Raw genomic sequence first — 17,092 nt, forward strand, 5'->3', positions numbered from 1 at the left:
AAAATCTTTTGGGGGCTATACCTATGTACCCAAAACACAATGGACAGTTGCTGAATTAGACTCCGACCCTACAGCTGAGCTAACGCCTGGCTTACATACTGCAGTGAGTATCCACAGTAATCACACCCACCAACGAGCAGCGAACTCGATCCCACTGCAGTACACACATCCTCAAGGGCAGCTCTAAAACAAACCCACTTACTATAAATCTCTTATTTTCCTACTTCTTTAAATCAAATATGCTTATTTAAAGAAAGAGCTTTTAAATGACTGATAAAGTCAGAAAAGCACATCTAATTATAGTTATAGATTTATAAATCATCTGAGAGAGTGGGTCTTGACATCTAAATAGGACAACAAAAGGGGGTTAAGTTTCTTGGTCTTAGTTGATTTCCCGTAAGGAATGTTAGAAAGTCACGCAGTCATCTACAAATACAGAAAGGCCCTTCACGGTCTGAACAACCCGGAAGGAATTCTCAAAACTCTGTGACCCACATGCTCTTCACGTTCCCCCCTCATCTCTGGCCATACATCCTCACCTGCCAGTAAGATCTGGCCAAGTCTTTTATAGTTTGTAGCACAAAGATAAACAAAATAAAAGCACAGAGAAGAGGCTTTTTCAAACCACAGATGCTGTCCTGACAACCGTCCTCTGGTGAGAATAACTTAACTGAGAGCAGCTGGTCATCTTTCTTACTAAAACACTCACGGGGGGCACACTATGAACAACACAATCTGTTTCTAGGTACATTCGTTCCTCCTAAGCAAACTGCACATTTTACTTGCTCTGTTTGAAAAAAGAAGGGTATGTCATTTACATAAAGTTTCTCATGACCTCTTCTCTCTAGTGCTGCTATCTGGGCTCAGTTAAGCTCTTTCTTCACCTCCAAGTCTTTGAAGCAGGGGAACCACCTTCAGGCCTGGATGTGCAAGACCTGCAGCCTCGGCAGTTTTCTCCCCACAGCAATGAGGGTGAGCACACTTCCCTCTTAGGGCCGTGAAGGTTTATGGGGGATACATATACGAGCCTAGCATGCTGCCTGGCACACAGGTACATGACATTTCAGTAGCTCCCTTCCCTTTCCCTATCCATCATGCATAGCTCATGCTAGTATGCTACATGCTGTTAACAGATGTTTATTTTTAAGGTTAAAATCCATAATCAAGATCATTCTAAAGTTGCTCACATTTTGTGTACTAGCTCGTTCTCATGAGTTTAAAGTATAAAATGCTTCAAGATTTCTCTAAGATTTTAAAGTGACAACACTAACTCGCTAACTGGTTGTAAATGAGGTGGCATGTTCTAGCTGATTCTCCCTACTGCCACCAATGAAACCACAAAAACAACACTGTATGTTAGAGTACTTGAACTCCAAATGAGGAGTGCGTGCACAATCTCTATAAAAGGGAGAAGATAAATGATATCCCACACTTTAAACTGCTGCAACTTTCTAATAAGCAGGGCCGTTTCAGCTGGAGAGGAGACGGGGAGCTGGGCAGTGGTGTTACCTTCAATATTCTGGTGGTCTAGAAAAGGCGCTGGTCCCCATATTCTAACGGTGCCATCGTCTGAGGCGCTGGCCATCATGGATGGGATCTGTGGGTTCCAGCTCACACAGTTGACTGTACGTGTGTGCCCTGTCAGCTCCGCAATGGGCAGTTCACTACGTTTGTGCCAGATGTAAACCTTGTGATCTGAATAAACAGTAATTCAGAGAACAGTTATGAAGTGTTATGTATTAACAAAACCGACCTCATCACACACAGAGAACACATGGCTGGACTATCAGAACTTAAAAAAATATATATATAACATTAACAGTTTAACAAATTACCTGATGAAAAGCCACTTTAATAAAATATACATACATTTCCCCATTAAAAGGCGATTAGCTCTCAAGTCACCACAAGACCTATTTGCAACATTCTGTAACACATGACTCATATATTTTCTATACACAAAGTCTTTGAATAGAAACAAATGTAGGTTAGAGATGATAAATTCTATGGAAATGTGGTGACAGAAAAGCAATGTATCCAAATTCAAAGTAGCAATAAGGATAACAGCTCAATCTTGACTGAGTGCTTACAATGTACTAGGTACTAAATACATATGTTAATATTTTTTGAATTTACATATATTATTTAATCTTCACCACCACTGTGAGGCGGGTACTATGCCCATGGTTAACAGCCAGTAAATGGTGAAGCTGGGACTGCCATCCAGGAGGCCCTCTCAGTTGCTTACCAGTGAGTCTAGACAACTGTCCCATATCTGCATCATCACATGGCTTTGCAGTCGGCTATTTATAACCCCATGAAATGACCATAAAAACCCAACCCCCCACAACTTTGTTACTTTGTGATAAAACCTTTAAAAAACAAAATAAACACCCAACCAAATAATACAGAACAGTGGTTCAGAGTGCGGGCTCTGTGGTCAGATGACTCCTTCACACCCTCCCTCCATCACTGGCTTAGCTGTGTAACTTTGGGCACGATGCCCACTCTTTGCAAAGCTTCCTCTGAATATGGGGATTCACACTTCCTCACCGTGTTCTGAGGACGGATAAGTTTGCATATGAAAAGGTGTTTTGAACAGTCTAGCACACAGTAAACATCATGTGTTACCATAAGAGTTAACACATGTAGGTGATGGTTCTTAAACAGAATCCCAGGGTAAATCAGAGAAGTGTTCAACCTGAAGATCTACTGGTCAATGTGGGAACTTCCAGGGGGTGTGCTGCCAAACGAGGAAGTGTCTGAGTTGTGAAAGGTGTGAACTGGTAAAGAAATATGCCCTGGTTTCAAAACTTGTAAGAAAAGATGAAAAGCTGGGACTGTATCTGAACTTTTGGTGTGTGTTTATGTGAAGCAAAGGCTAAGACAGTCATTGAAGAACTGCATTTGTCTTTCCTAGAAAGTACTTGTTGTTCAGTAATTTTCGAAAATATTTTTTTTCTTGCATAAAATGCAAATAGCAAAATAAAGAAAAGAGAGCGAGCAGATTAGTTGTTTCTTCCTGAACTGAAGAAGTCAACAAAAGAGAAAGATTACAGGCTTGAAAAGTGTGGATGCAACCAAAATCTGCTACATTTGGAGGAAAATGCTTTTATGAACACATATCCAAGGAGGGTATTTCCCGAAGAGGCAGCCACAAGTAGTCAGGTCAGAATGACAACTCTGCGATCAAGCCCTGCTTGCCGCCCCGATCTAGGAACCCAGACCTTACGCAAAGGTACACAATCAGTAGTTCTATATGTTGCCAGCACAGTGAAAGGGCTGGAGGAAAGGCATACTTTCTTGGGGGAAAGGTTTTCTAACTGCTCTATTTGATATAGGCATTCACATACTTGTGAATTTGGAAGGTCTTTGGAATATATTCCTTATAAATAAATAACAAATGAATTACTGTGGTCACCTTCAGAGATAATACACTCACTATATCCACATGCTGTTCAAAATAAACGTTTCATGTTTAGCCCTACAAAGAATATAATGTGGTGTAACTACATTATTCATCAGACTTAGTTCTGAAAAGATTAGCATGGCTAGGGATAATGATAGCCATACATATTAAAGCACTTCTAGAGAACTATTATTTTTAAGAGCTACCAGGGGTTGTGAGGAATAATTAAGAGGGGAAAACCCACCAGAAGCATGATTGAAGAGAGCACAGGGGAAAAGATCTTAGAGTAGGAGAGGCTAAAAGGCAAGTAGGAGGTTGTATTTAGACCACATCCAAATAGAAACCAGCAGAGAATCAGGGGAACGTAACATTGAACTAACAGGTAAAAAAGATTTTTTGACTGGAGAGAAGTAAACTCTCAACTGTCACCTAACGAATCACTCTTCTCTCCTCTAAATGCTGTCTGTCACCGACTTGGGGGGCGGGAGGGGGGTGGAGAATAAATTCATATACTTCATGTTCAAGTCTGAATTCCTAAATGTCTGCTTTTGTCCCAATCCTTACACAGACCTTATACACACAGGAAACACTCACGCATCCCATGTGATCCTCTTATTTATGGAGATGAGCTTTTTGGCAAGATCGGGACACTAAAGATCTTATGTAAAAAAATGGTACGTTCCCAAAAGTATTTAGTAACATGATCCAGTTCCTTGGAGTTTCTTGTAAAAGCAGATTCACAGTATTTTAAAAAGTGATGTAAATAATTAGTTGTCGTAGTACTTAGAACAGTATAGTAAGTCCCCAAGAAAAATGTGTTAAATGAAAAATTGCTGTATTATGTTTCTTTTTCGTTCACCTTAAAAAGTACACTAATTTTTAATACTGTCTTACTTATCTGTGCTTACATGTTTTAAACAATTTATATATTTAAGTGAGACTGACTACTTTAGGCACATGCTTGCCTGAAATACTAATGCTGTTAGACTGGAGCATAAATTTATTCAAAAAGGTGGTAGAGACAATTCTGTAATTTCAGCCTTTCTGAGACCATATGAATGATCAAACTAAATTACTCTCTTAGGCCATTAAAGAAATGCCATATATCTACCTATAGTCAATTCTGTGCAAGTTCAGGTAAAACATCAAATTAACCTTGACTTTTTATATACTAACCTCTGATAAAAAACATTAGTCTCATGAAAAAAACAAGTCAACATATGAAAGGTTTAACTAAATCTTGACTTCATACATGCACCAAACATTTCCACATGGTCAGAACAGGCACTATTGATTTCTTTTTTCTTTCTTTTTTAAAAAAATATATTTTATTGATTTTTCACAGAGAGGAAGGGAGAGGGACAGAGAGTCCGAAACATCGATGAGAGAGAAACACCCCTCACCGGGCATGTGCCCACAACCAAGGTACATGCCCCCGACTGGAATCGTACATGCCCCCGACTGGAATCGAACCCGGGACCCGAGTCCGAAGGCCGACGCTCTATCCACTGAGCCAAATGATAAGACTCAAGTCATTCCAAAAAAGGAGAAATTAACAGTGTACTGGATAAATAACTCCTACAACTTTAAATTTAACATCTGAACTTGCTTGGAGACATGCCCACATTCACATATTGAAAAAGTTATAGAACTTTAAACCCACCAATACGTGTGAAAGGATAGTGACACAAATGATTTACCTTCACTGCCACTAGCGATGAAGTCTTCATTATGGCCTCCAAAACATGAATGAATTGTATAAAACCCTTGTGTAACACCTTGATACTTTCTTACTAAAACTCTGTCTTGTAAGTCCCATAAATGAACTCCCTGTAGACAAAAGAGAATATAGGTATTTATTTACACCAACTCAAAAAAGAGTTTTAAAAAATCATCTGTGAATATCCCTTTCCCTAATGGAACATTTTCATTTTCTATTTATGTAAAATGCCAATGTTCTGACAAATTTAGAGTTGATTCTATGCACTTAGGATCAAACACATGCAATATAATTTAATAAGTGGTATAAATATTTGTTTATATTTATAATAAAAATCACAATTAAAATTAGAACGAAGATAAATTTTTTTGAGAATCATATTAACTAACTTACCTGAGTTGCTACATTTAACAAAGCTAATCGGCCATTCTTTGAAATAGTAAAAGACATAATGGGATGATCTTCTTGTACTCTGTAACCAGAAAACAATTTGTCAAAAGCAACATACTAGGAATCAAGGCATTCAAATTATTAAAATGTAAAATGTTCTAGTTTAAATATCACACCTTTGTCTGTAGTCATTATTTACAAGAAATATAATTTGAGTTAAGGATTGCTCAGCATCACCTGACCATCAATCCAAATCACCACAGAATTAACTAACACCAAATCCATAAAAACTCTTCTAAAGAGCAAGTTCAACTACATGTTTAAAAAAATTTATTTTTATTGATTTCAGAGAGGAAGGGAGAGGGAGAGAGAGATAGAAACATCAATGAGAGAGAACCATCGATTGGCTGCCTCCTGCACACCCCCCACTGGGGACCAAGCCCCCCAACCCAGGCATGCGCCCCTGACCAGAATTGAACCCAGGACTCTTCAGTCCGCAGGCCGACGCTCTATCCACTGAGCCAAACTGGCCAGGGCTCAACTACACATTTTAATATAAACCAGTTAATTGTTATTCAATGAATACAAAAAATAGTTACATGTTCCTATCTGTAAGGTCCTCGAAGTTATATCCTCGAATTCGCTGGTGTGTATCTGATGCCAGAACAGTCTTCCCGTCACTCAAGCACCAAAGGCATTGCACTCTCACACCTTCCCAGGAGTCAAGGAGATTGCCATCTAAGTCCTGAGCAGGAGAAAACGACAATGACCTTGGTCATTAAAAAGAAACAACCACCACTCAGAAAGCACACAAAGAAACAAAGCAATTCCTTATTTTTCTGTAATAAGATTGTCTATTAAATGTTTTTAATCATGAAAATCTGAACACAAGTCAAATTTCATTACACTGAAACCAAAGCGGGAGGGGGCGAGCATCTCTGCCAATCTGTCCTCCCTTCAAAAACCCTGCACACAGATCAACACAAAGAAAGAAAGAACTCCTAAGCTCCAAGTAATGTCTCACTATTAGAAAACAATTCAAACATTCCTTTAAAATTCATTATACCGGGGTCTGTCCTATCATATTCAGAAGTTGAGTCATGAAAAGATTACTAACACTGTAATTACAGTTATAAAACTTAGGAATATGTTATGTCATTTTTTAAAATTATGTCACCAAATTTGTAACGTGCTCTAAAGATCAAGATTTTTGAATATTAAAAGTGCTAAGAAGCACTTTACAGATTCGGGAACTACCACTATACCAAGTAAAGTTTCCTAAAGGTTTAGACACAAATTTAGTAAAACGAATTTTAAACATTTTACTAAACTCATGGTCTACACTTTGCATGAACACTTAAAACAGTTAAAACAAGGTCTTCATATAGTATATTTTAATTTTTTAAAATACATTTTTATTGATTTTTAGAGAGAGGAAAGGAGAGGGAAAGAGACAGAAACATCAATGAGAGAGAATCATTGACTGGCTGCCTCCTGCATGCCCCCCAATGGGAATCGAGCCCGTAACCCAGGCATGTGCCCTGAGAATTGAACAGGCAACCTCCTGGTGCATGGGATGACACTCAGCCAACTGAGCAACACTGGCCAGGCCATATATTATCTATGTACATAAATGCCTAAGTGACTGAATGACCGGTCGCTATGACGTGCACTGACCACCAGGGGGCAGACACTCAACACAGGAGCTGACCCCTGGTGGTCAGTGCACCCCCAGGGCAGGAATGCCGCTCAGCGGACCGAGGGGCGCCAGATGCAGGGCTCACAGCTGGCTGCCGTAGCCCGGAGACTGCAGCAGAGCGGCAGCGAGTCTACCGAGTGGTGTGGTGGCAGGCACAGCAGGGCCGGGATGAGCAGGAATGGCAGGCAGGAGCGGCAGGCGGCACTAGACTGCTGGTTTCGCCCGATGCCCGCAGGCCACGCCGAGGGACCCCACTGGTGCACGAATCTGTGCACTGGGCTTCTAATATTTTATAAAAATCAAGTGAATTCTTTCTTTAAACAGAACTAAATTTGCTTTCAAACAAGCAGACATCTGAAAGGGAAAACTAAATACTCACACACTGATAGAACTGCCCACGCTGACCTCCAGTGACAAAGCGTTTCCCATCTGGATTCCAAGCCACACTTGTTAAACTGTCTTCATGTGATTGGCTCATTTTTGTCCTTAGCTCTCCCGTCTACAAAGAAATAAAACTGTGAATAAGACCTTCAAGATACCCCTGTAAAGGGAAAGTGTACAGAAAAAAAAAAAAAGAATACTAACTGGGATATCTGGTTAGTTTTCTTAAATTGGCCTTATGAAAAATACTTATAGCACTTACAAGAGAAATTAAAGACTTGAAGAAAAATCCAGGAGTTGAACAATGCCTGGCACCAGTGACCCAAAGAATAGCTATGATGAGATAAACTCCAATAAAATTCCCATCTGAAATCAATTACATGCACAGATTAAAACATGTAATCTTTCCCAAGTAAGATGAAAAGTCTAACACTATACACCTACTCCTTCTGAGTTTCCACGACTTCTCAGGCCACATTTTATTTTAAATATTCCTCAGAAACATTACTAATAGGTAGAAAAACTATGTCCTTTAGGCCAAGGGTGTTAAATTTCATATTCAAGATGCTCAAAATGTAGTAGGGAAATGGGAAAGGAGAAATGAAAATTATTTTTCTGATACGTAACTTTATTTCAACTGAAAGTAACAGAAAAGAGAGAGGAATTTCTGTACTATTTAGCAATAGCCATTCTAAAGCATTCCCAACTAATAAGCAAGGCTATTTAGTGGTTACAACCTTCAGATATCCTCCTGTTATTTTTTCTAAGTTATTCAACTTAGAAGGTAGGCACATACCATTTAATCTAGTCTTGATTCCATTTTGTTCATGGATTAGAAACAGGATCTGAGAGAGAATAGCTGCCCTTGGTATAATTAAAAGTACATGGGCATAACTTTCCTGTGAGAAATGGGTAATCAAAAGTAAACAAAAAAAAAAAAAGAGTGAAAACAAAGTGTATGATCAGGAAATGGGGGCACAAAAATAGAAAACCAGATGTCTCCCTTACACTGAAAAAAATATTCAGCAATCTTAAATCCTTCCACCATATTGTTAACTGCTCTCATCTATTTATTTTTGGGTTGGCTGATATAAACAGTTAAAATAGAAGTTTAGAAGCACAAATACACATGTAAGAGCTAAACCCTCGGCATTTTCTATCCAGGAATATGTTAATACACTAAGTTCTGAAATGGCTTTTTCTTCTATTATGTTCAGGATAGTGAGTATATGAGGCTATTAATTTGGAACCTACCTAAAAACGTAATGGAACAGTTTGAAAACTGACTAAAAAAGAGCACCCTTTTAGAACAAGTATGTAAAGTCATGCACAGTAAAACAGTTAAGCTAAGAATAGTTTAATTGTCCAGAAATTAAAAAACTGATTCAAAGGAAGACTAAACAGGTACTATAAGTTAAGTCTCTATTACAGGATTATGAAATACAATACTGGTTTGATAAAAATGGCATAAAGACACTTTGGGAATGATTTGGGATTTTAAATTATGAAGTATTAGATAGCAGAGAACTATAATTAATGTTCTTCGATAAGATAATGGCACTGGATTATATAGGAGAATGTTAATTTTTTTTTTGGAGATACGTGCTAAGTATTTAGGTGTAAAATATATCTAATTTACCTTGACATGTTGTGAATATGAATACATGTGTAATGTGTATGTATGCATATTTGTATGTATGTATTTAAGTACACACACAAATGTCTACAACCATTGAATCTAGAATGGTGGGCATATGGGTAATCATTGGGCTCTTCTTTCAACTTGTCTTAATGTTTGGAAATTTCTTTAATAAAAAGCTGGTGTTGAAACTTCAGTAAATGACTGAGCAGTAAGAAAATTTTACTGATATAATAGCAGGATTAAAATTATGGCATATCATCTTTAGGTACATCTTAGTACTCAATTTGTCCTCTATTTTTATTTGAGTCATTTCCATGCAGCTTAATCTTCACTGTCTTGGTAAAAATCAACTTACTTATAAAGTTCCCCAGACTCAAAATCCATTCCTAGAAATTTATACTTTTATACTCAAATCATAGCCTAGGAGTTAAAAAACAAAAACAAAAAACAAACAAAAAATCACCTAATCAGCGTAGCAAAGGAAGTTTTTAATAAAAAAAAATTAAAAATCCTAACTATAAGTTTTCCAAAGCATAAACTGTAGGTAATGGAGCGAACGTAATGCTGAGTTTATCTAAAACGGGCCCTGGATAAAGTTCATGTTTTCAGTTAGGAAGAGAACAGTAATAAAGCCCTTTAGTAAGCACTGAAAACATCATTTAAGTTTACTAAACTAAATAAAAAAATTAAATACAGATAGGGAGATGGTGTGATTGCCATTAGAATAGAAAATCTGATTCAATGCTGATGTCTTCACACTTGAAAGATAAGTTTTGTGTACAATGATGAAAACTATGGAATCTAAAATCTTTTTGGAGATACAAAGTACCATAGTAAATAGCAAGAATTCTACAGTACAGCATTCTTGAAAATACTTATTGACCATTCTTCCAAAAATGCTATTGTACTTAGCATAATATTTAAATCTGTAAAATTTCTGGGCCCTTGGGTTCCATTTGAAGAATTTCCTTTTGTAAGAGGCACATTATGGTAATTTTGGTTGAATGGCTCTGTTCCATATAATGAAAATGTGCAGTATGACTATGCTTTACTTAAAGGCTACACCACGGATGGAACTTGCTCACTTGTACATTCCAAAGCCAAAGCTCAGAGCAGTCATCTGGGCCACAAGCAACAAGATAGTTGTCATCTGGACTCCATGCAATATAAGAAACGCCATAAGCATGTCCTTCTAATGTTTTAAGCAGTTTTAACAGGTGTGTGTCCTAGGAGGAAAAACAGACAGCTTAGTTAACTTCCATCCTTAAAGTACTGTTTCATGGGCATGAGAATTTATATAGCTACAAAGATATACTTTGATAATATAATCTGAGGAAGTGCACAATTTCACCCCAACTGAAGCTCTGACAAGCTTGCTTCAGAAACACCTGCTCATGCTGCAGCATCTTTTAAGCATCTACTTTACACAAGACATTGGCGCTGGATGGAAACATAAAAGACAATGCCCTTGGGGGCTTTCAAGGAAAGGAAAAACAGGCAGGAGTAGGAAGTGCTACCTCTTACTTATTTTTTAAAACAGCTTTATTGAGATATAACATATACCTAAAATTCATCACCCCCCAAAAGAAACTAATATTCATTAGCAGTCATTCACCATTCCTCTTCCCTTGGCAACTGCACTTTCTCTATGGATTTGCCTATTCTGAGCATTTGATGTAAATGGATCATACAACATGTGGTCTTCTGTAATTGGCTTCTTTAACTTGGCATGGTTGTAGAATGTATCAGTGTCTTATTTTTTTAAATTGTCGAATGATATTCCACTTTATGGATGTACCATACTTCGTTTATTCACTCATCAGTTGATGAACATTGGAATTGTTTCTACTTTTTGACTATTATGAATAATGCTGCTACCACTATGTATGAGTTTTTGTACAGACCTATGTTTCTACTTCTCTTGGGCAGCTTACCTAGGAGTGGAATTCCAGTATTATACACAACTCCATGATTAATATTCTGAGGAACTGCCAAACTGTTTTCCAAATGTCTGTACTATTATTTTACATTCCCACCAGCAGAGCTACCACTTTGGTGGTAATCAATATTAGCACTGTTCACAAACAGTATCTCATTTAATCCTCATAACTCTGAAAGGTAAGTATTCTCCTCCCCCTCCATTTAGAGAGGGTAGAACTTGCCTCTGTTTACAAGTAGGGATATGAACCTGGGTAGCCTGACTCTAAACAACTTGATACTCTTGAGCTGTGCAGGATGAACTGCAGAGAGCAAACATGGAGTGGCAAGTGACAAGCATGACATCTTTATTTTAGGGTAAGGGCTTAAATTTTATCCTGTGAGTGAAAAGCCACTATGATTTTTTAGGTGTGGAGTACATAGATGATATTTGGCTTTAGGAAGAGAACTCACACAACAATGCAGAAGACGAATCAGAATGAAGGGACACAGGATAAGGACGCCCTCAACAAGCCAATGCAACAGCCAGAGTGAAGACAAGAAATGAGGCCCTAAATGAACACAGTCGGGACTGAAAGAGCCAGATCAAATTATTCTCGGGACATAAAACTGATAGAACAGAACGAGATAGGAAATGTTCAAAGACAACCTCCAAATTTCTGTCTTAGGAGATACTGATGGATATGGACAGGAAATAAGAGGTAGGAATTTAACCAGAGGTGGGAAAAGGCAGTAAGTTTCAGACTTTGGTCTAAAGTTGAAAAAAAAAAAAAAAAAAGAGGATACGAACACTATATTCTCACAAGAACAGTCTCTCTATACTAATCTACCATGTTCATGGAATCCACTTACTTTTGCTTAGATTTTGACAGGGGGAATGGGCAAGACTATTGTTTTTAGGGGCAAAGGTAAGAAAATCCGCTAAAAGAAACTAGGCAGAGGGATCACAGCAATTCAATCTTAAGGTTCTCTAAGTTTTTTTTTTTTTTAAAGCCACTAAAAACACGTACACAAAAAGATCACCAATTTTCTCACAAGTTTTTCAAATAGTATTTGTCATAACAAAATACCATCATACCAAACTAAACCCATAACATCTCAGATCAGAATGTAAGCATTAACTCTACATTTCCCAACTAATCTGGCCACAAAAGCCCTTCACACGTAACATCTATTAACATTCTGCACAACCAGGACTCGGACAAAAGCACTCTGGAAAGCACTGGCAAGGAAGTCTAAATTCCTTAGCGAAGTATACAAGCGCCTTCTTCATCTGGCTGCTCCTGAATCCATTAACCTCACTTACTAGTCTACGAAATCTCTTCCCCGGAACTGCCCAAATGCTCTGCCATGTTTTCTTTCATCCAAGGGCCAGTGGTAACTAGCTTTGCCTAAGTAATTATTTACTACTTCTTCACCTGAGACTTACATGGCTTACTTTCCAAACAAACGTGGCTCTTACACGCTGCTGGGAGAAGAAAATGTAATAAAGCAGTTTTATATTGTTGCTCTTTTCAGACATCTGAGAATAACTGCTGAATGAACATACAACTCTTAAGAGTAGTTTCAAAGGCCATGTTTGGATCCCAAACTATTTTCCTACCCTTACTTCCCACTCTATGCCTTACGCATGCTACTCTCTTATTTGGGGGTGAGGAAAAGTCCCCCCCCTTTCTAGAATGCCCTGTTCCTGTCTCTCCCTGTGTTATGCACAGCAAGGCTCACAGGAGGTGCTCTACCTGGGAAGCTCGTGTGCTCTCATGAAACGTGATGTGTATTGTGTGATACTTATTTCAGTGTTAACTTCCTTTCCTAAACTCTAGATCCCTGAGATCTCCAAGGAGTCAATCAGGAACAGAAGCGGGGATCCTTGCACATAAATGAGAGGAAAAACACATTTTTATTTTTATGAACCATGGGCTAAAACTCCGTATTTCCTTCAATCTTGAATGTAGGTAATTAACAAGGTACAGTGTTAGTTATTATATTAGGCAGCATATTAGTACACTGTTAATAAAAATCTCAAATATTTTCACATCATTACAGTTGTTGCAGAAATATCAAAATACTATTTATGCTCACTACTTCAAAATTTTGGTAGTTATTAGGTCTGCTGTTACAATTTGTTATTCAATATATTAATAAACAAGCAATGTATTATTATACTGTATCTGTACGATTTTGATAACTATGTTTCACTATAATTGGGTTTCCTTAGTAATTAATATGTAATATATACTTGGGCTTCCTATGTGTTTTGGTTTATGTATTTAAAAGCATTGTTCTGCAGAGGGGCTCACGGGGTCATCAGAATGACAGAGGAGTACATGGTACAACAAAAAGGAAAGAACACCTGCTTCAAGGCAAAGACTAGTTCTTATTTACTTTCCTCATTCATAGTATATTACAGATATACAAGAATTGACTTGATGTATGTCCTCAAATTTGAATCTCTTATGTTAAAAATACTTCCTTCTATGGATCCTTTTCTCTATTTTTCAACATCGGAGTCCAAAATCTTTATCCTGGGCTAATATATTTTAATTCTAAATTTTTAAAAAAAGATCATTCACTTTATGATTTTAGGTGAAGGACTGCTAACCAAATACATTTCCTTAACCTATCTGGAGCCATGAACGTCTCTGATTGCTTGATAAATGTCCAAGTGGCTGAAAGAAATGGAAATACTTATTTCAACAAATCTGTAGGTCACCTGGTTACACACAACAACAAATTGGATTTTAAAGAGAAGTTAGAATTTTAAATCCAGAATACAATACTGTCCATATGTATCACTGGGAATAAAAAGGGATGTGTGTGTGTGTGTGTGTGTGTTTAACAGAAGTTCCACAAATTACACAAAACAATGAAAGATTTCAAAAGGCAAAATGGTAATGAGTCTTTTCTAACTTGTGACAGAAGGGCATTATATTAATCCATAAATCAAGTGTTAACTAAGATAAAAATGACATTAAGAGCAGGTCTGGAATAAAAACATTCCTGGATTTGAGTCTAACTCTTTCATTTACTAGCTGTGAGAGCCTGAGCATTTAGCTTGTGTATCAGTTTTCTCATTTAAAGAAAGGATGTTTGTATCTCAGAGAGTTATTCAGAGGAGTAAATTAAACAATGCACACACAGACTTAGTACAATCACTCGCCTATCACACTCAACAATTTTGATAATTTTTATACCCATAATCTAGACAACACAGAAAGAGGTAAGACATGACAGAGATGACAAAAGCGGGTCTTGCAAAATACTATTTGTATGTCACACTTTAAACATGTGTACTCAATTAGACTTAAAACGATCTCTCTTTGCAATCTAAACATCCATACTAGAGTACATACCGGATCAACTTGCCATATGATAACTGTTGTATCTTTTGATCCTGTTGCTAGTTTAGTGCCATCGTTAGAGAATTTACAGAACCACACTTCATTACAATGCTCCGTAAGGATCTGCTGAGTATAACATGGGAACTGCCTCCTAAAACAAAGAAGTCCACAAATAATTATTCTTTCAAAATCGATTAATCATAATGACAAAGGTTAAACAACTGATAAAACTTCTTTGGAGATCAAAAACTTTAAAAATAAGATATGAATGCATTTGTACATCTTAATCAAGTTTTCAGTGATTTGTCAAAAAAGGGGGTATTATACATTAGTCAAGGCAATCTTAGGGGAAATCAGTAACCCAAAATCTGGTTCAATTTACAATTTATTCTTTTTAAGGGACATCTAAAATCAGAGTAGCAAAATATTTTTAGAAAGGACTGATGCACAATCAAAATTATAGGGCACAGAGCTAAACCCCAAGGACAGATAAAGTCAGGGGAACACATATAATAACAAAAACCCGATTAAAGCTGGACAGACCTAAGATAAAAGTAATACAATAAAGCAGACCAAAGAGTAACCCCAAACTCCCCTATGCGCTCATTCTGATGCATCAGCAAATTAAAAACGCACCTGGAAAGCTGTTGAATATTCTGCTGAAATGCTCCCAAGATTCTCACCCACAGGAAAAAGATAAAACCCCTCAAAACAAAGACCTGCTGCGGGTTTGCTCTACAGCAGCAGTCACCAACTGGTGGTCCGCGAGGTGCTCCACAGCACACCCATGCCCCTTCCTGGGCATGAACTTTTTACTTCCTCCTAAAATCTAAGGGTTCCCAGAGCCTTGCAGTCAGGGGAGCAGTGGGCAGTGGCAGCTCATCCCGGGCAAATCCCTGGGTCCTGCCTCCAAGGCCCCCTTTTCTCTGACTTCCCAGTGAGCTAACAACAGCCCGGCCTTGGCTCCCTTCTTTCCTACGTTTCTCGGGAGCCAAAGCAGAGCACCGCCTCGGCTCTCCTGTTGTTTCTTCTACCCTAAGTCCTTCCTTTGTTTCACTGTCCCCAGCTCTAACAAACACCCTCTCAAAATAAATAAATAAGAATTACAGGGCACACATCATCTAGTCTATTGACAATCAGTTACATTTGAATGTCACTAAAATGGTAAACTGTCACTATTTTATTGTTACTTAATCTTTTAAAAGACTAATAGCCCCCTGTTTATTAAAAGACTAATTTTGGATGTATACAAGTGATAGTTTACCTATATATTCAAATAAATTTAAGATTTAAGATGGTGTTAAAAATATCAGTACCTTCCCAAATAAAACTGAATAAAATGTAGCATTTCAATCAAACTGAATCTTAGCATTTTAAGTTTCTATAAAATATTACATAATACTTTACTTAAAAATTAGTATTTGTAAAGCAATCTGTGGAGACATCCTTCCATTGATTGCTGCTGAAAAAAACCCACCAAGTCATTAAAAAACAACAACACAACCCTATTCTTTACCGGTCAAATTTAACAAAAAATACGTATATTTAACTGTGAAAAATGTAAATAATGTACAATCTAATGAAAACTTTTAAGGGCTGATTAGGATATTTTAAAAAGTTATAATTTAGCCCCAGCCAGTTTGGCTCAGTGGACAGAGTGTCAGTCTGCGGACCAAAGGGTCCCAGGTTCGATTCCGGTTAAGGGCATGTACCTGGGTTGCGGGCACATCCCCAGTGGGGGGTGTGCAGGAGGCAGCTGATCGATGTTTCTCTCTCATCGATGTTTCTAACTCTCTATCTCTCTCCCTTTCTCTCTGTAAAAAATCAATAAAATATATTTAAAAAAATAAATAAATAAATAAATAAAATAAAAAGTTATAATTTAGCCCCAGCCAGTTTGGCTCAGTGGATAGAGTGTCAGTCTGCGGACCAAAGGGTCCCGGGTTTGATTCTGGTCAAGGTACATACCTTGGTTGCAGACTCCTCCCCAACCCCGGCCCTAGCCGGGACTCACGCAGGAGGCAACCAATCGATTTTTCTCTCTCACATTGATGTTTCTCTCTGTCTTTCCCTCTCTCTTCCACTCTCTCCAAAAGATCAATAGAAAAATATCCTTGGGTGAGGATTAAAAAATAAAAAAAATAAAAGTTATAATTTACTTTATCATAATCAATTTTCTATTCTCCAGAGAGAAGAGCTGGTATTTCATTTCAATGCTAAGATTTAGCTTGTGAAAATATAGTTTCTGGTTTCAATGCTAAAATATAGTTTCTAAAAAGGAGTAAAGCAGATAATAAGAAACATCAACTTTTCTTTTGAAGACCAAATATCTTCTATCATTTACTTTCAAAGGTATTGGTATAGAAGTTAAAACACTTAGGAAAAATGTAGGTCACACTCTCATAGATTTCAGTTTCCAAACAGGAAGGCAATCTCTTAACCTGCTGACACCTTTGAATCATAAAGTCTGCCATAAATACCTTTCAGTGTATTCCACCAACAATGAACTCAAGAACCAAAAAAAGATTTGGGTTCACAACTGCCTTAATTTTCACATTGGTCTCAAATTCCC

General features: G+C 37.6%; 1 protein-coding gene across 4 annotated transcripts in view; it reads right to left on the minus strand.

Moving 5' to 3' along the window:
• Window positions 1-17,092, minus strand: part of WDR26 (WD repeat domain 26) — a 37,192-nt gene that overhangs the window by 5,580 nt on the left and 14,520 nt on the right. For all 4 annotated transcript variants that reach the window (XR_002826794.1, XM_006105106.2, XM_006105105.2 and 1 more), the window contains 7 exons: window positions 14,533-14,671; window positions 10,327-10,467; window positions 7,598-7,717; window positions 6,119-6,264; window positions 5,523-5,601; window positions 5,110-5,239; window positions 1,510-1,695 (listed from right to left, as the gene is read on the minus strand). Coding sequence is in view for 3 of the 4 variants with exons in the window: in XM_006105106.2 (XP_006105168.1) it covers window positions 1,510-1,695; window positions 5,110-5,239; window positions 5,523-5,601; window positions 6,119-6,264; window positions 7,598-7,717; window positions 10,327-10,467; window positions 14,533-14,671 (941 nt within the window). In the remaining variant the exon portion in view is untranslated. The remainder of the gene's footprint in view (window positions 1-1,509; window positions 1,696-5,109; window positions 5,240-5,522; window positions 5,602-6,118; window positions 6,265-7,597; window positions 7,718-10,326; window positions 10,468-14,532; window positions 14,672-17,092) is intronic.

The sequence above is a fragment of the Myotis lucifugus genome, unplaced genomic scaffold (genome assembly GCF_000147115.1).
Source record: "Myotis lucifugus unplaced genomic scaffold, Myoluc2.0 scaffold_635, whole genome shotgun sequence".
NCBI classification, from domain to species: Eukaryota; Metazoa; Chordata; class Mammalia; order Chiroptera; family Vespertilionidae; genus Myotis; species Myotis lucifugus.